Source organism: Lonchura striata, chromosome 3 (assembly GCF_050655825.1).
Source record: "Lonchura striata isolate lonStrDom1 chromosome 3, ASM5065582v1, whole genome shotgun sequence".
In the NCBI taxonomy this organism is placed as follows: Eukaryota; Metazoa; Chordata; class Aves; order Passeriformes; family Estrildidae; genus Lonchura; species Lonchura striata.
The window spans coordinates 15,853,392-15,876,370 of NC_140705.1; the positions used below are offsets into that span (position 1 = coordinate 15,853,392).

The 22,979-nt window shown below is 37.5% G+C and overlaps 1 protein-coding gene across 10 annotated transcripts in view; it reads left to right on the plus strand.

The window, feature by feature from the left end:
• Positions 1-257: 257 nt before the first annotated feature.
• Positions 258-22,979, plus strand: part of MBOAT2 (membrane bound glycerophospholipid O-acyltransferase 2) — an 86,589-nt gene continuing 63,867 nt past the window's right edge. For 2 of the 10 annotated variants that reach the window (XM_021525441.3, XM_085574543.1), the window contains exons 1-3: positions 492-676; positions 17,948-18,093; positions 21,565-21,642. In XM_021525441.3, coding sequence (XP_021381116.2) covers positions 605-676; positions 17,948-18,093; positions 21,565-21,642 — 296 coding nt within the window. In that variant the 5' untranslated portion in view covers positions 492-604. Of the gene's footprint in view, positions 677-11,743; positions 11,875-12,450; positions 12,587-17,947; positions 18,094-21,005; positions 21,120-21,564; positions 21,643-22,979 lie in introns of those variants that run through there. The other 8 variants (XM_085574538.1, XM_085574539.1, XM_077782417.2 and 5 more) reach the window with 6 other exon arrangements.

Sequence of the window (22,979 nt, forward strand, 5' to 3'; positions counted from 1 at the left end):
GGCCTGCACGGCTCGCCCCGTCCGGCGGTCCCCGCCCGCCCCCGCCCTTTAGGCGCCGGCACCCATCACCCACCCCAAGCACCTCAGCATCACAGAACCAAGTAGGAAAAGACTCCAAGATCATGGAGTCCAGCCTACGAGCGAACTATGTCAACTAGACCAGCACTGAGTGGTCTTTCCTTAAAGACCTCCAGGCTCGGTGACTCCACCACCGCCTTGGGCAGCCCGTTCCAACGTCTAAAAGCTCTTCCTGCGAAGAACGTCCCAGCAGGATGTCCCCTAGCGCAGGTTGGGAGTGGCTGAGCCAGCGCCGGGCCCTGCGCGGTACCTGCGCGGTGCGCGCAGCTCCCACCCACCCCCAGCGCGGAGCGGCCGCCGCGGCGCCGCCCCGTCCCGCCCAGCCGGCCGGGGGCGGGGATTGGGCGAGCCCGCCCGTCACTCCGCGGCGGCGGCGCGCAGCGATTGGTCGCCGGCGCTGTCAGTCACCGGCGGGACCGCGCCCGCCCCTTGTTGTCACGGCGCCGTGCGGGGCTGGGGCCGCTCGCGCCGCTGTTGTTGCCGCCGCCGCGGGAGCCCGGGCGGGGAGCGGCTGCCCGGCCTCGCCATGGCCACCAGCACCACGGGCTCCACGCTGCTGCAGCCCCTCAGCAACGCCGTGCGCCTGCCCGTCGACCAGGTGAGGATGGGGAGGCGCCCGCCCCGCCGCTGCTCCCGCGGGCTCGCCGGGCAGGGACCGCACCGCGGCCCCGCTCCGCGCCGTCCTGCCCCGCCCGGCCCCCCGCGGCCCCTCCATCCCCCGAGGGGCCGGGGCGGAGCGGGCAGCGCCCGCGGCGGGGATGGCCGCCGTTCCTCTCCGCACCCGCGGGCGGGGGGCGCCGGGGCGGCGGCCGCGCTCCGCGGGCAGGTGCGCCCGCCCCGGCGGGTCCAGCATCCCGCCCGCACCCAGCCCTGTCCGGCCCGGCCCGGCCTCGCCCCAACTTGTTGGCATCGTCAGTCGGCCAGATGTGCAGCCGCAGCTGGGAACGGGGCCGGTGTCAGTGCAAGGGATGCAAAGGTTGGGTTATAATTGCAAATGCAAAGCAGCGCGCTGTGCCTGGATGCGCCTGCCAGGGGGGTTTACATGCGGTGTTAAATAATGTGCGCCGCACACAATGCTGCTGGGAATTCGTATGTGCTTTGTAGGCAGAGCGTTTCTGTGGTATCTATTGTCCAAGTGGTATAAAAATTCCTGAAGGCTGTTAATCCTGATATCTTCATAGAATATCAGAAGATTATAAAATAAGATTAGGAAACTGAGGTTTGCCGAGTTTAATCACTGAAGCTGGACCAGAATGTTTGTTTAAGGGGGAAGTGGTCTAGACCTCCAATCTACAGAATATTTATGTATTTAGGCATACTTAAGAAAAGTAATTGTCATATAAATTTTGTAGCTCTAAGGATTTTCATGCTGGGAATTTTTTTTTTTTTTAATGCTTCATTCATATATCTCTAAGTGAAATGCATCCAAGAAAACAGTCTGTGCTTCAGTAGAGGGGGACTTTGATGGCTTGTTTTTACAAAATGCACCTGATAAGTGAGAGAAGTAACTGGAAATGAGACATGGAGGAAGGAGCATGCCTAGTGAAAGTATTTTGGAAGTTACTGAGTTACACGTTCTTTTTTCTTCCCGGGTTCCCCAGCCACTTGTTTGAATGGAAGGATGGTTAAGGATATACACAAAAAAGTGCCATCTAGAAAACCGATGAAATAGGCAAGTTGAAATTGATCTTGCTGGGATGGAATAGATACTGTGCACCCCTTGCAATGATACCTGTGGCTGGGATCAATGGCACTCTGTGGCTTGGTGCCTCACACCTGCAGGTGATAAACTGCTCTTGCCAGGTGCCATGTGGTTATTTCCATAAAATGTGCAGCTTCTATTGGATGCTGTAAAACATGTCAGATTTGACCATCTTTTTATGGCATGTTGGTGGTGTTTAATTTTATACTCATAATAGTAGTCATAAATTTAATTGTTTATGACAGGGTGTGACTACTGCCAAAATTTTCTTAATACTGTGGGTACAACATTTTGATGATAATGGAGTTACTTTATATCAAAGCCTGGAAAACTTCCCTGTATTGAATGTTTTGCAACAGATACTCCTCTAGGGCCAATAAGTTTTTATAAAGTAGTACACTTTGAGCTCTGTTGGAGCTTTTGGGAGTAATCACATTGGAGGGTGGCTAGGCATGTAATTTAGAAGGTTTGTTATAAGCAGCTGGAAGTCGGACATATGTTGTTTTTGGACATCAGTGGACTGTACATAATATAGGTCCAGTTCTGTATGAAGAGCAATGATTGTGAGGAGTATGAATGGAAGAGCTTCAAAATTTTGCTGGACTAAGGAGAACATATCTATAAAAAAACCTGATTTAAAAAAGGAAAGTTTTTTGCAATGTCAGCTTAAGATTCTATCTTGATAGTAAGTTTGTAATACAGAAAGAATGTGAATTGTGTTCAGTGTAATCAAATCAAAGGGAGTGAAGGAGATAATGAGGTCAGGGTAGAAAAAGAAAGTTCTGATACTCTTTGGTGCGTTTGCTCAGAGATTATGTGTGACATTTGGTGATACTATAAGCATATTCAGAATAAAAATGTAGCACTGCTTTGAAAAATTTTAGAAGAATGAAGGTTATTTGTTTAGTACATTGTTTCTACTACTTGCTCCAAATCTGTACTATGACTACAGTCATACCAATATAGCAGCTGCTTGAAATAGGCACTCTGGTATAATACCAGCACTCAGAACTGCTGGACATCAGTAGGGGGTTTTTTCTCCACTCAGTTTCAGTCTTGACCAGAAATAGATAGTAATCTTTATCCAAGATGTTGCTTAAATTGTGCTTTAGGTTTAAGCTATTGCTACCTAATTATCCTGCTAAGGCATATAACTCTTGAAGACAAACTGAGGTAGCATGTGTCTATGTTGCCTTACTCTCTGGTGTTCAAACAAATGAATGGAGAACCTTCCCTATTTGGCAGTGCATGGAAGTAGAAATTTAAGTTCAAGGTGAAATTGCTATCTTTAAGATTAATCAATCAGATCCACATCTCTGTGTGAGAGAAATTGATTACTTTTTTACTTAATGCTTGGCAGAACTAGAGGCAGAGATTTGAGAATGGTGTTGGTTATGTGCTAGTTGGACATCAGTGCAATATGAAGGGTGAACTCCATCAGAGCCATTTGACACAGCAGTCTTCTCTATGTGCCCAGCTGTGTTGCAAAAAAAAAAAAATCTTTGTTGGTTTAACCATTTGCTAGACATTTTTTCTTGGAACTAGAGTACTAGGTAGCTAAAGGAAGGGATAAGAACTTGTTTTGTGCTCCTGTGTGTATCCCCAGATACCTGTGTTAACCTTTCCTTTGGCTCTCATTTTGTCTTGCACCAAATTAACCTAAAAGGCTACTTGGAAAAGTTAATGTGTTCTTTATAAGATTCTTGGGCCAGTTTTTCTGCTATTTCCAGTCATTTGATGAAAGGGAAGATGCTCAGTGTCAGCAAAAACCTCGAGCAAACTTACCTTTCTTCTGTATTTTGTAGTAGGAAAAAATAAATCACTGCTTGGGATGAAAAGCCTCATAAAAATGGTTTCTTTTCACATATTGGAGAATGCAAATTGGCTGCTGAGGAAAGGATGCATTCTGTCAACAGCTGTGGCACATTAGGTCCTTAAAGTTAATGAATGAGTGAATAAATATTAATGTACCTCGTATTCCTTGTGTCTTCTCAGGGGACAGAAGGAATAAAGGTGGTCATGTCCTTCCCAACTTGGACTACTTCCCAAGAGAATTATGGGAAGGTTTACTATAAAATCTTGGCTGCTAGAGTATCACATGTAACATAATGCATTGAGGTTGCAACTTGAATTATTTTATTGTAGTTACATCTGTCACCTAACTTTGTATTTTTCCTGTCTGTTCTCATGTAATATTTATGCCTCTGCTTCTTTATTCTTTCTCTAAGGTGAAGCCTGACAAATAATACGTTGGACTTCGGTCTGTTTCCAATTCTGTTACTACTTGCTGATTTTCTGTTGACAAATGACTTATCTTGATGTGTCAGCTTACTTGTCATTAAATTGGAAAGATTTAAATTTGCTTTGACAGTGATTCTAGGAGAGCAAAGCTTTCTCTTTGGCTTTTTGGTCACTGTGGGGTTAGGGGAATACAGAGAATAATCATTGCTTTCACTGCTTCCACCAGAGGGAGCAAAAATTTTTATTAAAAATGTACAGAAATTGTAGGGGTTATTTCTGCCCTTAATTTGTTGTAGAAATTAATAATTTGCAGTAGAGGAATAGTTGAGCAGAGGAGATAGGAGACTGACTATGACAATAAGTGAACATCAACTTTTTATATGAGTTGTCTAAAAGATTGATCTTGAGATCCTGAAAAGTGGTCTGAACTTCAGTGATTATCTTCTAGATAAGAAAAGGAACAATGTGGCCCCAGCTACTAGCAGTATAGATGTATGAGGATATGTAGACAGAATAAAGTGTCATGCTTATGATAATGCACTTGAATTAAACTCCAGGATGTAAAATTAGCAGTGTTTTTTCAACAGAAAAAAAAAAAAAGTTCTGTGCTATTTCCACACTTTTCTTGTGTTTTTGTTTTTTGTTTTTATTTTTTCCCACTCTGGTTTTAGCTTTTATTTGGTTAAGTTTGCTCATTTGGGTAGAATAAATGCAATTTTCTATGTGAGTGCCATCAATCTCCAAAGAATCTAAACTGACTTTTTTATTAAGAATAGACATAAAAATCCAAGTCTTCCTGAACATGAATTGCATAAACCACGCAAACTTCATTCATTTAGTGATTCTAAGCCAGCTTGCTGTACCTTTGCATAATTTTCTGCATGCACTTCTTTGTGCAGAGAGTTATCCAAGTTGCTTTCCTCATGCCCTTAACACACTGAGTTCTACATAAAAGCACTGATGTATGTTAAGCCTGTGTTTCACCTTTAAGCCCTCAAGGAGAGTGGGCAGGAAATTTTTTTTCCTTGTATATATCTATGAAATATTTATTTCTTACATGCATACGATGTAAGAAAGCTATTTAGCGGGTTTTTTCTTTTTTTGATGCTTTGGAGGTGAGCACAGCTTTAGTTTGGGAAAAGGCAAGGCTTGTAGGCAGAGTAGGGAATTTTGCTGAGAAGCATTATGTGTCTTATTTTCCTGCAGGGTACATCTGAGTATGTCTTCTAGTTAGATCTGTTATTTCATAAAATTTTGAGCATTAGTAGTGCCTTATCATCCCTTGTTTTCTGCCAAGGCAGCATAAAGTAGCCTCCTGAGGGCTGAAATGTTTTAGTCTGATAAAAACCTTTTTGTCTAAACATGGAATGGATATCAAAATACTTGTCCTGTATAACTGTCCAGAATTTAGATGGCCTAACATTTGACTGAAGCATTATCAAACTAGAAAAATGAATGAAGTGAAGAGTATCCCAGATTTCCTTCTTTCAACATTGATTCTTAGACCCTTGTCTAAGGGTCTGGTTGTGGAACCTTAGCAGTTTGTTGCTGATTTTTCAGATAAGACCCAGGAAATCTATAAGTAGCAGCTGTGAGTAAAATTATCATTCACGGGTGTGTAAAATGCAAACACTGAAGGCAAGGGAGTAGTAGGATAAACAAATTGTGCCCCTACTTTGCCCTGTACTTTTCCTTATGTGCTGCTAGCAACAGTCAGGAGAATGAAGGGTGGATGGCAAAGCATGATCTTCTATGATGATAGATAGAGATTGTAGTGGGTGAAAAAAAAGATGGAAATAAAGTTCTGTTCTTCATTCTGTATGTGCCGTTCTCAGTGATGTTTTGAATTGTTTGGATTTGCTAGCCAAATTTTTAGTAGTTTCTTAACCTCCTTTTGAGCTCTTGGAAGGGAGGGAATGTATCATCAGGAGGGTCCTGTATGGTGACACCTTTCCCAGGTTTTACTGTTAGTGATTTGGTGTTGACTTACTCAACAAACAATAAGTAAAGACTTAACTCTGAAAGGAAAAATACATAGAGAAGGATGAAATGGTTGGGATAAGAGGAAAAATTGACAAGAGAAAGTGCCTGTCTTGAAGGAAGAGGTGAAATCTGTCATGAACAGAGTTGGAGAAGAAAGCAAACACTGGGTTATAGTATTAGAAAAGATGGGCCATTTATGAAGTGATAGATTTAGCACAAGAAGAAAATAAATCCATGTTATTCAGGTTCATGAATATTGTTGTGAGGATGTAAATTACTGATCTGCTCTAACTCTTTAATATTTTCAGAAGCAGCAGTGAATTTTGTTCTCTTGCATGCTTTAATAGGGTTTGTTTCCTTCAGTTTCTTGTAAAGCAGTGGAAAAACTCAAATATAGTTATATCTAAGGTTTCTACAGTAAACCTTTAAACTAAATCCTCTTCACCTGAATAGCTTATAGTTACCTGCATTGTTTTGTCTCATTCTTTTCACATCCTTATGCAAGTTGTTGAGGTTGTGTATGGCACTACAACACATTTCTGAATACAAAATGGGGTACAGGAGTTGCAATAAAATCCTGCAGTTCTGGAATGTTGAAAAGAAATAGTGGGGTGCTCAAAGAGCAATCAACAAAAAAGATTAAGCCATGAGAAAGATAAAGAGTCCATTTTTACTGAGTGCATGGTTACCACTGTGTTGCTTTCTGTTTCTGAAGGGTTTCTGCTGCAAATCTCTTGTACCACAGCTATGTTGATCTTTTCTCTCTGTGGGCCTTTTCTTGGGTACTGTGCTGACTTTAAGCAAGAGTTCTGAAAAAGCAATAGAACTGAAATAAATGAGTCATCTTTATCGTTCAGTGGACCTGACATTTGTTGACTTTTTCACTCCTGTTTGCCCATTCTTGTGTTGACTTAATGAAGCACTCTGATACATCCTTTGGAGACTTGATTACAGAATACTTTCTTCACATTTATTATTTTGACTAATGTGCACTTTTCCTGGGTAACATGTGCCCATTTTTTTTTCCTTGTTCTTCTTGAACTAGGGAGTCTAGACTGGAGTTTTATTTTCTCCTGAAAAGTGAGAAGCCAAGTGAAAACCTGCTTGCTTGATGTGTACATCTTCACAGTATTTTTGTTACAAAGAAATTGATGTAGCTCTTCAATATGGATATATAATTTTCCTTCTTTCCTTTTGGAAGTATTTTAGATTCAACATCTGTTGAATCAACATTGCTAGTCTTTTAGCACTTAAGTGAACAGATCTGTTTGAGAATTTCAATTTGTCTGGAAATTTAGAGAAATACTTGTTATGCCTATTAGTTTTAAGTGATCATTCTGGTAGCTAAGCCATCTTCTGCAAAGGAAAACTTCCATAGCCCTGATTTTTTATTCTAGACTAATATATCCAGAGGTGAAAAATCTATTTTGGTTTGGCCATAGTGTTGAGTTTTCTGTAGTTGGGATTTTGTGTTTCTTCTGTTTCCATTTAAAGTGACCTAAGCTGCAGAAGGTGTGCTTATTCTGAAATGTGGCTTTTGAGCATACTGGTTGTATTACTACAATGGTATATTCTATATTGTAGTGCCACCTGTATGGAACATTCTTAAACTTTCTGACCTTTTGGTTGAGTAATGCTCTTGGTTCTACTGCTTTCTCTCAATTTTACATATATATATATATATATATATATATATATATATATATATATAAATACACACACATATATAAAATCCCAATTGTTCAATTGACTAAACATGTCATTGAAAAATTGGACCAAAGGCCTAAAGTGAATTGGGTTTTATTCTTCATGGTGGAAAGGCTAGAAAGAATTTGAGGTCATCACAAATGTGCAGAATTTTAGAAGTTCAGTGATGGCTGAGATTTGTAGACAGTCTACCTGTAGAATACACTAGGAAATAATTTTCTGTAATGGAATTGAATGTAAGAGGACAGGTAAAATATTTTAATATAAAAGTATAATTCTAAATGTTACTAAAAATTATTAAAAATGGGGTTAATTTGAGAAGATGTAACATCTTTGTGCATTGCTTGTGTGGCGTGCTGCATACTGCAGATACTTAAAGGGCTGCTGTTGTGGTGCTTGGAGATGAGGCTTGGCTGATCTCATGGGAATGATTCCTGAATTGGGGAAAGCAGTAAGATAATGGACATGGAGGAATACAGACTGTGTTGGATAGTAATTCGTTCAAGGCAGAGTGTAATGAAGCCCTCTCCTATTTTTTTTTTCCTTCCCACAGAGAGCGCTAAGAAGCTGACATTTTAAAGATGGGGAATATTTGTTCTACTTGTCAAATGAAATGACTATTGTAATTACCAGATTTTGCTTGCTATATGGATAAGAGACTTAACTTTTGGTGTCTATTGCTTATTTTAAGATGTATTTCAGTTTCTCACATCCTAGGAGAATATAATTGTAGTGAAGTAAGATCTGAATTGATAAAATGTCTGTTTCTGGTTGCATTTGAGAAAGATACCTCCACAGATGTTGGTTGTTTTGCTTTATTTTTAAATGCCTAGGAAACTAAGTAGCTTGTGAAGTTTTTGAAAAATTTCAGACACTGTAGTGGTTCTCTGGGCTTTCAAATAAAAACTTTTCATTCAAATACGCATTTGAATACCCTGTATTTATAGAGGACAGTGAATAGAAATTTTCAGTTCCCCTGGAGTTGCTAGATGGAGCTTAAAGATTAACTAACAACAAAAGGACAGAAGAATGTAAAAGTATGCACACAGGATGATGAACATAGCTGGAACTATTGGATAAACAGATAATGAGGAATATAGTGGATTTTTGGACAAAGTTCTATCTCAAGAAGTAACAGCTCATTCCCAAAAAAAAGTTCAAGGAAAGGTCATCTCTAATATTGAGGCACTTAAGGAGTATGACCACTGGAGACCCCTTTAGACAACCCTCTAGGACCATAAAAGCACCTCCAATAGGAGACAAATGCATGCAAATTAGATCTAGGAAAAATGATGTTTATGTATTAGCTAGGAAGTGCACTGTAATGAATATGTATGATCATGATGGAATAAATATGCTGTTGTAAAGTTTCACTCATTTGATTAGAGAAGATATCCTCTGAAAGTGTCCAGCACTGTAATAAAGACTGCTTTCTAATACTTCAAATTGTGTTATTTTCCAGCTGATTTTGTAATCAGTGTACTGCTACAGTGTACAAGAGTAGAGATTTTGAGTTCATCTCATTATGTGCATGTACACTGTGAATGTGTGATAAAACCCCATGGTTTTAAAATCACAGTAACTGAGTTGGTCTTTGTTTGGATCTGTGTTTTGCCAACATAATGCCAGGCTGTGGTGTTTTGATGTTGTAAACTCTTTTTCCCTGGTAGTCTGATATCTACAATCCTTAACTGGCCAAACCAGTTTTTGCTTAACAGAAGCAAGTGGTTTAGGTCCTTATTGTTTCTGAATAGACAAGAAAACAAAACACACAAACAAAAAACCCAAGCCAGCATTCTTAGTCTGATTTCACCTTTTAATCAAACTTGCATCCTAGATTGTGGGTATTCCTGTGACTAAATAGCTTTTTTTGACAGCTCATGACCTATAATGGTGCATTCTTACGAGCCCATCAGAGAAAACACCCTTCAGCCAATATCTTCCTATCCTTAATGAATTTGTTTTGGTTGTTTTCACTATAAAATGTATATTGGTGTTTCATTTTACATCTTTAGTCATAGAGTTTATTTTAGAGTAATTCTGAGTAATGATTAAGTAAGCCTTTTTTGAAAAAGCTTATTGGATTTGATGCTCATTTATTGCACAAACCAGATTACTATTGCCTCCATGTTATTCATGATGTACTTCGCTCTCTGTAGCATACTTAAGAATTGCAAACTGGAAACCGGGAGTTAATACTGGAAATAGAAATACTATTACTAACCTATGTCACAACTGGATTTAATGTTTTGGACTGAAATGAATTTGGAAAGAAAATGTTTAGGAGCTTACATTAACTCTTTTCATCTGCCAATAAATTAATGGGAAGATGAAGTGTATGTGTCCAATATTAAAAAGCATTTGCCGGTGATGTTGACTAGCAGAAATGGTTAGAGCATGCACTTCAAGGAAGTGGCTGGTATTAGAGGGCTGTGCTTGGAGTTTTCATCCGAATAAGGGTCCCTTCACACTGGATGTTGTATGAATTTTCAGTAGTATAGTCTGCTACAAAGAACATCGTGCCTTAATACAAACATCTCCCATAATGGTATGATTTCAAAATAATCACTGCTGCTTATCCTCCATTTCTTCACATTTCACCCACGAAGCAAGGTTGAAACTTCAAAGCAGGAGTGTTAATTAGTTATATTTTCATCATGTAAGGCAGAGTATTAATTGAATAAAATACACTGATAAAATACATTTGAAAGCATTTTTGCAAGATTTATGATGCTTTCAGTTGAAAGAGAAATCTTGTTTCTTCCTATCATTCAGAGAAGAAAGGTTCTTTAACTACTCTGAAGTATCTGTCAACTTTATCAAATACCCATGGCAGTATCTCTGAACTCGTCTTCCTGACATTTCCCAATAAATTGAAGAAAATTACCAAGTGGTTTGATTTTGAGCCTTGTAATGGAATTGCTTTTTTCAGCTTTACTGTGGAAAATGTAATTTCCTTTTTTCCCCCCTTTAATATTAGTGCTGCAACTTTGAGGCAGTAGTTGGAAAATTGACATTGGTTTCAAGTAAGTCATTCTCACTTTCAGTTCTTAGCTGTCTGGCATTAAGTAATTATTCGACAATTGTACAAGTTGTTTTTATACTTGAAAAAGGTTAGAAATTGGACAGAAGAATATCCACCAATACTGCTGTCTGGTTGCTGTGGAGAAACATTAACTCCCTTGTATGTTATAACCAACTTTTTGTGAACTCTTGTAGATGTTTTTCATTCCTCAGCTCATTGTTTTTGTGGGAAAGGAAAATAGTTTTGACTTAACTTGGAGCAGGAACAAGAAAATAATCCTTAAGGAACAAGGCACAACTGATGCTTCATTAATTGTGGTAAAGTTTGGCAATTTTTGACAAGTATGTGTTAACGAATATCATGTGTGAAGAGGTTTGTGTTTAAAACGTTACTGCTCAAGTGGCCCTACAGATTTAGAATAAACATTAAAGCCGTGGTTTTAAGGTCTTTGTAAGCTGTATGTACATTATTCTGTCTTGATCTCCTAGCTCTTGCAGGAGCTCATTTTAAAGTGGTTTTGTAGTTCATATTCTATTTCTTTTCATAAAAAGTTTATTTTTCCTCTAAATGTCATAGATATTGAAAAGAAGAGCAAAAGGCTGGAGAAGAGTCATGCTGCATAGTGTACCTTGCTCATTGGCCCTGTCAGGCACAGGAGGAAGCAGAGGAAAGAACTTTGTCTGTGGTAGGATGGAGGGCCAAAAATTACTATAGAGGGAGACAAGAAATGCTGTTATCTCACACCTCAGAAAAACTGAATTCCAGGGGGAAAATGTACCATGGTGTGGCTAAGAGGGGTACTCCTAAATCTCTATCTGCAGAATTGCTGTATCCACAGGTTCTTGAATGTTGTATGTAGAGCATCTTAAACTTGTTATTTTAGGCTCTGTGCATGATCAGGTAGGCCTCAGTGCTTCTGCTTCTATCTGGGTAATCTTTCTTCAAAGCCTAATTCATCAGCAATAAAAACAGAAGTGTCTTCTTATTTTTCTTCAGGAATAACTTAGGAAAAATGCACTAAAGAACAAACAGACAAAAATCCACAGAAAAACACAAACCCCCAGACAGAACCCTCACATCAGATTGAATTTATTTGAAGCGTTGTATTGAGGCCACAGGCATTCACTGCATTTTAAAGGTTTGAATACTTCTTTTTCTTCTTTTTAGAGAAAATTTGTTAAAAATGAGAAAATAGAGATGCACCAAGATAAGGTAACTTGCAAAGAGTTTGTGTGGGTTGTTGGCAGGAAGAATAAAATGCAACATTCCTGGGTCATGTTTGGTGCTTCACCTGCTAAACCACCGTTTCTCTTGTGAAGTACTTTGTTGTAAATGTTGTTCTTTGGGTGTCTCTCAGTACCTTGCTATAGCTGGTAAGCAAAACTTTGTGTCATCGTGTTGCTGCCTTTCAGTGGATTATTATTAGGCTGCACAGTATGGGTGTGTATGATTAACTTGTGCCATCCAGTTAGGAATTATCTGTATCAATAAAATTCCCTCTGTGCTTTGGCTGCTTTTCTGAATGAGGCAAATGCCTTCTGTGCTGTGAAGTAGCAGGAGTCTGGAGGCCTTGACTGCAGCAATTGGCTTTTGATAAATAAAATATATTAAAATATAGCTGATATGAAGAGGAAGTTTAGCCTAAAATCTGAATTAGTAGATAAAATTAGCATGTGTTAAAGTTAGTTATGTAGAAGAAATAAATTTTTCTTCTGTATTTAATTTTAATGTGGACTTAAATTTCTTTAACGATTTATTAAAGGTGCTGTGTTGTAAAGTTGGAGAATTCCAGGTCTTCAAATCCAGTGTTATCCTAGAATTTCCTCTTGATGCTGAAAATCCTTGTGATGGTGACCTTTTTCTTTTTTTTTTTTCCTTTATGTTATGAATTGATTGCTTAAATATTTTTTCCTTAGCAATAACTTTGTTTTTACAAAAGCATGGCATAAATTAAATTTCATTCTTTCAAAAACTAAAATAAATGTCCTTAAAAGTTACATACTTTCTGTTGACCTTTGCATAGATTGTGCAAATGGAGAACTTCTTATGTAGATAGCTTAATGCAGTTAACAATATAGTGGATTTGTACTTTGTGTAGCTACTCCAAATATTGAAACTGTGAATTTGTGTTCATGTTTTACTATTTCATTTGGCATGAGTTGTGCCTGTGAACTGCAGTGGTTGTATGACTAGTTTTGAACCAAAATAGTGGATTTAATTTTGAAACTGCTAGGCTACACACAGCAGGATCTGTAATAGCTTAGTATGTGTAACACACACATCATCCATTTCTGAATAACTAGTTGCATGTTTTTATTCTTATGTGCACATAACTTTCCATTACACATTGCTCTCTCTAAGATTTTGAGGTGTTATTCTAATTGGCCAAGCTGTTGATATCCTGTACATGAGGAGGAATAAAAAATTCTGTATGTTTTCTCATACATGTGCTACATTGTAACTGCTCAGGGTGAAACTTGGCATTCTAAGTCAAGATATTTTTTTCGCCCATGACAACTCAGCTTTAAATAGATCTTGGTTAGGTTTTTTTAATGTTCTGTAAAATTGAAGCTGCTTATTGGAACAAGTTTTATGACCTCATGGAGGGATATTTAAATTATGTTTGAAGCATGCATTGTACAGCTTTAGGGGACGTGTTATCTTTGTTCTTTGTGGGTGTTCTGCTCACATCTGACCAAGTCATATGGTATTTAGAAAGTTGTTTTGCCCATACTCACAATATTATAAGAGCTTGACATAAGCTTTCAAAAGGTACACAAGTATACTATTCCCAATTGTTGAAGTTTGTATATGTAACATTTGCCAACAAAATCTCTGCTTGGCTGAGTGCCTGGTTTTCATAGAAGCTTTCAAGGTGGTGATGTCCAGCTCTGCCCTTGTTCCTGCTCATTTGCTGTCTGTTCCTTTTGTCTCCTAGACAGCCAGATAATTTTTGTCACCCTTTCAAGGCGAGCTGTGTATGTGAAGGCAAGTTCTTCATCTGTCTCATTGTGTGGATACAATGAAGCTGTCTGTCAATTCCACACTGCTTAGCATGGTTTAAGATGACAGATTCAAGTTAGGAAAAGGCTGAAAATTAAATTTTGGCATTGTTTACTAAGCCAAATAGCGCAGTACAGAAAGAAGTTTCTGTGGGATGAAGTGGTTGGCATTGAGGATCCAACATGGGTGCTGTAGTAATTAATTTTGGGAAATACTGCTTTTACCTAGGTTAGTCCATGGGCTAAATGTTCACTTACATTTGGAACAGATATTCTAGTTCAGTTTAGTTTAAAAAAAATCAGGTTTCTGAAAATGGTGTATCCAGACACCATTGCACAGAACTTGCAAAGCACATGAAGTGCAGATAACTGGGAGGCTTCAGGGGCTGCCTCTGATCTGAACTAAGCCGCTGTGGAGATGCATGAATTTTCTCACTGCTGGAGTTGGAAGTGCAGGCACTGGAATTTAGGAGCCCACAGAGTCTGTTTCTCATTCTACTTCCTGTAGTATTGGCTAGGGATGAAATTTCTTTCCATGTGGAAGTGAGTACAAGTGGTAGAAGTGAGTGCTGTGGACTGAAAGCTACAGCTAAGTTTTGATTTTTGTTGTAGAAATTCTGTGTTTTCTTTTAAAATGTAAGTAGTCAAGTATTCAAGATATTTACCAAGTGAATATATAACCGGTGATAGCAGATGCTCGAAAGTCAGAATCACTGTCAGATGATGATTACCTCTGTGACTCTAACACTGCCCAGCAGTGCTCACGAACTCTTCCATATGGGCTCCTTTATTTGGAAGGCAAATCACTAGTAAACCAGAGGGTTTTTGTGAACTGGAGAAAAATAGGGAAAAAAATAGATTGTAGTGATGACTTTAAATTTTGCTTGCATTTTGAGATACTTTGGGCCTGATTTATAGGCATTCTGGATAATCAGAATAACAGCTGAATTTATATTTTCAAAGCACAGTTGCAGTTAAAGTTCTGTTAAAAATATGGACTGAAAAACTAGGCACTGAGAATCTGAAATAGAACAACCGAGGTTAGTGGGCATTTATTTTACCCTTGGGGCTTTCATAATGTTTTTTCGTAATGTTTCCTCATTTACCTTTAGAACAGGAATACTGATCTTATGAAATTATTGCAAAGTTTGCATTTGTTGTATATAGTCTTACCATGTTATGGGCAGAGCTGCATAAAATGTAAAGTTTTTATATTCAGTGTAGAATGCAGATGGTAAGCATTTAATGGGTCACAGGATGAGGGCAAAAACTGGGCAATTGTCCATTTGCTGAATGAATCAGAAATACTACTGAAGAAAACAGAATAAAGCAGCAGAAAGAATACAGTCAGAAGTAGGTATGCATAAAGGTTAAACTCAGGTTGCATGGCTTTCAAACCTTAACTGCTTCATAGCTTGGTTTTACAAATATGTATTTAAAGCTTTGGGGCTTTACAAGCTCTGCAGAACTCTTGATGCTTTGTAATCTGCACTTTGGTGCACTGAGACAAGGATAAGAATACGATTGGTAAGCATAGAGTAGGCATGCGTGGTGGTGTGTAACTATTGTGGTGATGCCTTAGATTTCCAAGTATTGTATATGTTTGTGCCCTTTTTGGGAAGAGCACTTGAAAAATACCCACTGGCAGTTTTGGATTCATTTGTGAGGAAGGCTTTTGGAAAAGATTTGTGCTGCTTGGGTCACTTAGTTTTGTGTTTGAAAAAGTGACATAATATATTCGCATCTGTGGAAGTTGGCTTTTGGGGTTGATCTTAAGGTATGTTGTCCTGCATTTTATTGGTGTTCTCAAAATATTCTTCTTGGGGAAGGTGTTCTGGTTTGGTTTTTTTTTATGGGGTTTTGTTTGTTTTTTTTTTTTAATTAATGGAATACTGTTTTTCAGATACAGATTTGATCATTAGAGTAAGTAGCTAAACAAAGAGCAAGTGCCCAAGAAAGGTACCCCTTTTTCACTCTCTACTGCTGAATCCTTTCTCAGGTTTGCTTTTTGTGTGTTGTGTGAGGATTTTGCACATTCCTAAACTTGAATGCTCATCCTGAATTGTGAGATTCGAGGTTTGTTTTGTTAAGTGTCTCCTCCTATAGAGTCGATGATACAGGCCAGAAATGTCAAGCACTTCAACCCTTTTGGTAGTAGTAGGAGCCAGATGATGACTTTTCTTTTTCCCTGGGTCTTGCTAGCTTGCTTTTAGTGCTAATCTGAAAAAGAAGGACACCATGTGATACCAGTTGGTAAATTATCTATATTGCAGTCAAAGCACTAATGTCTGGGAATTCAGACGTTAAAACTAGCTTGTGTGTCCATTTCAAGACAGGTATTCATGCTCATTTCTTCCCTCTGTCTCTTTAACTCAACTTTACTAGGTATCTAAATGTGCAACCTTATCTGTCTCCTTCCCCTTCTAGGCGTTGAGCATGTGAGTTCTTTGGGCAGAAATATGCTTTGTGGGTTATATAGTATAATTTCTGTAACAAGTATTCATACAAATGTTGATACTGAATTAATAATAATTTTTTGTTTTAATTTTTTCCTTACTCTTTTTTCTAAAACATTATCAGTTTGTTTCCCTTTCAATGGTTCACTTGACTGTTTTGTATGAAACTTTTCCACTAAATCCATAGAATCATCTTGAGTAATAAACTTTGCTTTATTTCTTTCGCATCATTGCTTATAAAGAAAACAGGTCAAGTTATGCCCTGAAAGAATATCTCCTCATTTATTTAGGATTTTTCAAATACTGTTAAAAGCATAATAGAAATGTGGTAGTAAGAGAACGGATGGAAAAGTGTATGTGACAGTTTAAGGGACAATTAAATTTAGGAAACTGTGCCTATTATAAAAAGGACAGCCCTGCCTTTCGAGTCTCTTTCCCTGCTAGCACTTAATGTTTTAACTTGGTGTTACAGGTTTTGGAGTGGTTCAGTTGTTACAAGAATGAGTGTTCTGTAGTTGTTGTTTTAATTACTACTTTAAAAATGGCCATGTTTGCGTACTCTGACCTTTACCTGTTATGGCCTGAAACTTGGTTGAGAAGTGATAAAGGAATGGACAAGCTGAATTATGGTACTGCAATTGTGCACTGTGTTGCTGCAAACATCAATATTAGGCTTGCTGTCATGAACATAAAAATATTCTTGTCATTTTACTCTGTGGTATTAAGATTTAAGTATGTATTTCAGCTAAGTGCCATCAAAGTCTAAAACACATTGTGCAGAGGACCAGTGAAGCATGCAGGATGTACAAGTTTCTTTTATTGAAGTGCTTAGGACCTGAAGCACTGGTTCCTAAGCTGTTGCTTGTGATGACTTGGGATACCACTATTAGACATGGAAAATTGTTAGGCAGTTTTCTATGTGAGTAAAAAATAAAATCTATGAGCTGAGAAATGTTACTTTCTAAATAAACTAATTCATCCAGCTTTTTTGTAGCTTAACTACTACTTTTGGTAGTGGTTGCTGTATTTGAGGAATTTCTTTCTTTATTTTGCCCTTACTGTTATGGTTTTTTTCAGGCCATAATCAGAACAATTCTTTCTACTCACTGATTTAGTTTTATTAAATTCTGCTTTTGCTTTCAGTGTCCTAATGTCTTTAAATATTTAATATACAAGAAATTTTCTATCTTCTAGAATAAATGGCCTGGAGGGAGGAAGAATTTCTGAAAGTATCCTACTTGAATGTACAAGAAGAAAATGCAGTGTGCAACCAAGCTGTTTATCTGATTACATAGCACTGAAATGCACTTCATTGAGCCCTGCTTCTGCACAGGCTACTGAAGTGATCTGTCAGTGACTTTTGGAGCTGATCTATTACTTCAAGTCCTGCTCACTTAAAAAAACAAATAAAACTACAGCTCAGAAATTCACATTACTGGGAGAGTAGAGGTGATTTAATGGTTGATAGTGGTTTGGTATTCAGAAAATCTACAGCAAAAGACATAATTTTCTTTTCTTGTTTTATGCACATAGTGCCTTGTGTTTGATGCATCTTTTCCTCTGAGCTGCTCAGGGGAGCGCTGGTTTGTGCTTTGGCCAGGGAGGTTCTCATGGGAGAAGTTCTTAGACATGCTGTGGTGAAAACCATTGCAAAGCTACAGCTTCTGCAAATTGCTAAAAATGTGTAGATATTTCTGTTAATTTTTAATGCACACTTGTGTGAGTTCTTCTGTCTTTTCTTTTTTTTATGCAGGTCAACTTTGTAGTGTGCCAACTGTTTGCCTTGCTTGCAGCTATTTGGTTTCGAACATACCTTCATTCAAGCAAAACTAGCCCATTTATAAGACATGTTGTTGCAACACTCTTGGGCCTTTATCTTGCACTTTTTTGTTTTGGATGGTAAGTTGCACTTAAATTCATTTTTCAGGAACTTGTAAATTTTTATTTTTGTGTTATGAAAAACATTATTGCCTAATTCTGTTGGGGTTCTTAGCTGCTGCAAATGTACAGAATTCAGCTTAAATATTCTGATGAGGTGCATAAATTTTGAAAGATCATCTGTTTGCGAACTGGTTTGCGAATTGGCTGCCTGTGGTTTTGGGATGATGAAGCAGGTGCAGTTTGTTTAACTTCTACAACTTTTTTTTCCTGTAAACTTGCTGGAGAAGCATTCTCTTGAGGCACAGCACAGATGCAGTGACTAAGATAATTCCCCGTAAATACTCATGGCATGAGATAACTCGGTCTCTTTTTCTGAATATTGAATATAATATGACTTTTTTTTTTAGGAAGAATTGCTGGAACTGTGAAGTATATCTAGTGACACTCCTAGTAGTGTAAAACACCTGGAAAAGAGCTGGCTTTGACTTCAGACTGTTTAATGGCTTTTTTTTTTTTCTTCTTAATGATTTGGAGGGAAGATGTGATTGCTTTTCAAACATATTTTGTGTGACTGCTGTTTTCATATCTTGATCTTTTCATAATGTAGCAAGAGAGAATGTTAGTAAACTTAGAAAAGGGTATGCATTTAGTTTGGTGAATTTTTTTCTTCAAAAAAATAGCTTACTAAATGTCTCTCATCTTCCCAAGATGGTGTGAATGCCAGTTTCATTTAATTGGATTGTAAACAAGGTGCTTACTTAGCTTCAAGTGTATAAGACTTATTTATGCTGACTGTTACAGAGTATTACTGAACTAGGGGGAAGTCATCAAGCTGTTGTGCAGGTGGGAAGCTCCACATGTGTGTGCCCATGCAGAGTGTGTTGGCCTCTACGTTGGCATGTTGCGGAGATCTCCCAGCATTAATTGATATATATTGTTTTTAAATTTTAGGAAAGGAAATCAGTAGCCTTTATTCTTTAGATTTACATGCATGATTTAATTTTCTATAAAACTCTAGTATGCCAGTCCATATCTTAAACATGTGGCCATGGTATTCTGCTTTGAGAGAACAATCTGATCTCAAAGACTTCCAGTCATAGCACCACAGACAAAGAGGAGGATTTGGGAAATAGCAGGTACTATGTGAAGATTTTTTTGAGAGCTGTGTAAGCTTAGAAGCACATTCTGATTCCATTGCTTTAGAGAAGCAGAAATCATTAATTGTAACTTGTAATTAGAAAGGGCTAGTAATATATTCACATATGAATTTTGGGTATGGGAGATTTTGGAAAGAAACAACCTCTACTCCCAACAGACATAAATAAAATTTTGTGAGAAACTTCTCACTGGCAATATGCCCTGGAAAAAAAAAATAAGATGTAGTAGAAATCCACATTATTCTAGTTTGCTTTGGATCATACTTGAATCTGTTATATTAGCAATTAATTTCTATTTTGCAGTTATAGAGCTAAAAACTACTTAAAAATGATGAAAACATAATTTGAGACCTTGAAAGTACACATTCTTTAAAAATTGGTACTTCTGCCAATGCTTCTTTCTTTTTGTTAAGCACATGTTATACAAGCAGGATTTTGATGGTTTTGTTTGGTTTTTTTTTTGTTACTCCTTTTCAAGAAATCAAGTATGCATGCAGGTTACAAGCCCCTGGTATATCTTCAGTGACTCGTGGATTGTGCTATTACTTTTCTTATAAAGAAATGACATAGCACAATCCATGACACATACGTAACGAGAGAAACTGTTACTATTATACAGTGTTACTAGTAAATGTAGTAACTTGTAGATAAAATCATGCCAATTTAAATGTGGGAAGTAGTTTGTAATCTGCACCCTTTTAAGGGCATTTTGAAGTAGTTATGTTGTCATCTTCAAGTGTGTTAGTTTTCAGTCACTTTTGTAATACTTGTGATGGTGATAGAGGAAAGGAAGAGAAGCACTAATAGCATAAAAGGCCCAGAATATGTACCCTTTGTATTTAGTTAAAAATCACTATTCTCTGTAGTATCTCAATATATACCTTTGAATGTTTGAATCAAGGAACATATTGCTATTGTTAACAGCTCTGAAATAAATTTTTTCAGTGACTGTAATCCTGGTATGGTACTCCTTGTCAGTCCACACTCTCTTAGGCTTTTATACCTTAGTCTCCTTTCTCTGTATAAGAACAAACCTCTTAAGTTTTTGTCATTTTACTAATGCCTGTCTTTGCTATACAATATTGCTAATACTTGGCAGATAAGAAAAGCAAGTAAATACTTTTTAAATTGACAATTACTGCATTAAAATGCACACTTGAATTTTAGGTAGTCCTATCCTAAATGAGACTTAATTAGGAGCAAAGCATAGGAGCATGAGATTGGCTCTTCTGTAAAAGGTCAAGATTTTTCAAGGTTACTTCATGTCCAAGTGACTTGTTTTGCCTCAGTTTCTCATGTGTGTGATGAAGAATTTTAGTTGGATAGAACTGGTTTTCTTGTTGAAAATCTTTGAAGTAATTTCCTTGTGAGTAGAGGAGATGGGGAAATAGGAAATTGTTGGTGATAAATTGAAAGAAAACAGCATCACTGTAGCAAAATAATAGCTGCTTTTTAGGATATTTTTTTTAATGGGAAAAAAATTCCCAAATTAGATGAGTTGTGTCACTTGAGCATATGTACATGTGGTACTGAGGCACTTAAGGTACCAGAATGAAAGAAAAATCAAGTTACTGAAGATCAGCTCTTTTCTCCATTCACTGGCACAGCTTACTGAAGTATAATTCCTTCAAAGAACAAAGCAAACCCCCAAAGCAAAGGTGTTGGAATAGCTGTGGTGGTAAACTGTGGAAAACAAATGAGGAGTTTAGAGTACCTTTGTGAAGTAAATCTGTGGCTTGTTGATGTGTAGGGCTTTTTTTTTGTTTTTGGTGTGTGTGTTTTTTGTGACCAACACCACCTTCCATTTAAAAGTTCCTGACAACCTGGGACAAAGAGACTGGTTGGACACAGTCACTGTTTCTATTGAGTGGGAAATCTTACAATATTGTGGGTACTAAGAAATTGTTAGCCCTATCTAAAATATCTATTGCTGTAAATAGGTAGAATGATGAATATGGAAATTAAACCACAAAACTTTCATGTTATTTACAGTTATTTACTCAGGAAATAATGCCAGATGGGAGTATTAGAAGACATATTCTTTGTATTTTAAGAATTGGAAAAGAAACATTTGCAGTATTCTCTACCGAGCTGGAGCATTCTAGCTAGGTGTCTAGTTTTTGTTCATTACTGCTCTCTGTGCCATGCTAAAGGGAGAAGTTCTCAGCAGAAGGAAGGGTAGCAGGAAACCTAATTAGAATAAAAAGGGTGTTTTTCTTTGGGAGTTGTGATGGCTTTAAACTTTGAACCTCTTTAATTTCACAATGAATGCATGCAGTTGATTGTCATTAAAGAAAATGCTATGAAGGTTTACTTTCTTTTTCCCCCCTAGGTATGCCTTACATTTTGTTATACAAAGTGGAATTTCCTATTATATCATGATCATAATAGGAGTGGAAAATATGCACAAGTAAGTTTCTATTCTAAAATTTATTTCATTTTGCCTTTACAAGAATGCTGCTGTTGAGAATTTTTTTTGTAATTGTGCATATATGCCATAATTCTAATTGTATCATAACATTTCAGTATTTGAATTCTCTAACCATGGTTTTATTTTCAGGTAAGAAGATGGCTTATTTGGGAATTTTTGCCAGCTTTTTGAAATATTTAAAGCTCATTAAAATAATACCCCACTGATTCATGTTTTGTGTTTACATTTTTTTTTTATCATTGCTTAATCTTATGTATTTCTGCGTGTTGACAAATGACAAATGTACTTTGAAAACAGCCAACGCTAGTAGATGGAAGATGTCTGAGCAGAAGACAATTTGTGTGAGAAATTTCTCAAGGAACTAAGTCCTTATAATTCCTTTATTTTTTTATATCAATATGAATGCTGTCTTAGGTTTATGAAACAAATATGGCATTATTTTAAGTTTGAATGCTTGATTATATTATCAGTGTCTGAATCCATATAGAAAAACACTTGTTTCTCTTTTTCAGTCCTTCTTAAAAGCAGGGAAGACATTTATTACTGTATGCATAAGTTTTTCTATTCCAGTAGCCTAGAGATCAGAAACAAATTAGATTCCCACTGTGTTAATTCCTGCATAAATGTTTAGTAAAATTGAAAATCCTTGCTTGAATAGGTTTCTGAAGTATGTGAGCCTGTGAGAAAAATGCTGGTAGAAAAATCAAAGAGGAAAATTGCTTTACACAGAAAACACAAAGCCAGGGCAGCCTTAGTTCATGATCTTAACTATTAGAATACTCTGCTGAATTGTCCTGTGATAGTGAATTTAATTTTATTGTCTTTTAAAATATCCCGTATTAAGCTCTTATGTTCAAGATTTTCTTCAAAGCCTTATGTATTCAAACTATTATGGATGTGAAAGAACTTCATTGGTTGGATAGCTGGTTTATAAACAAACAGCTTCATGATTACTGGTTGTTGTAAAGCAACTTGTTCATGTAAATTTCTCTTTAGACATTCAACAGTATAAGCTAGAACTTATGTTACTTAATATTCTAAAAGAAATTGTTAATGTGGTTAAATGCAGCAAAGGGAGGTGCCAGTCAGGAGCACTTTGGTCTTTACCATAACAAGGTACACAGGCTTCTCAAAAATGGAAATCCAGCAGTGGTTTACATTCCTAATAGCGTGAGACAGGTAGGCTGATTTCCTGCACTGTGGCAAGGGATCACTAATTCCTGATCCTCCTAATTCATACCAGCTGGTTTAACTGTATGGCCTGATCTGCTGAGATGTTGGCTGTGTTATGCACAGCTGTTACTGCACAGCTGGGA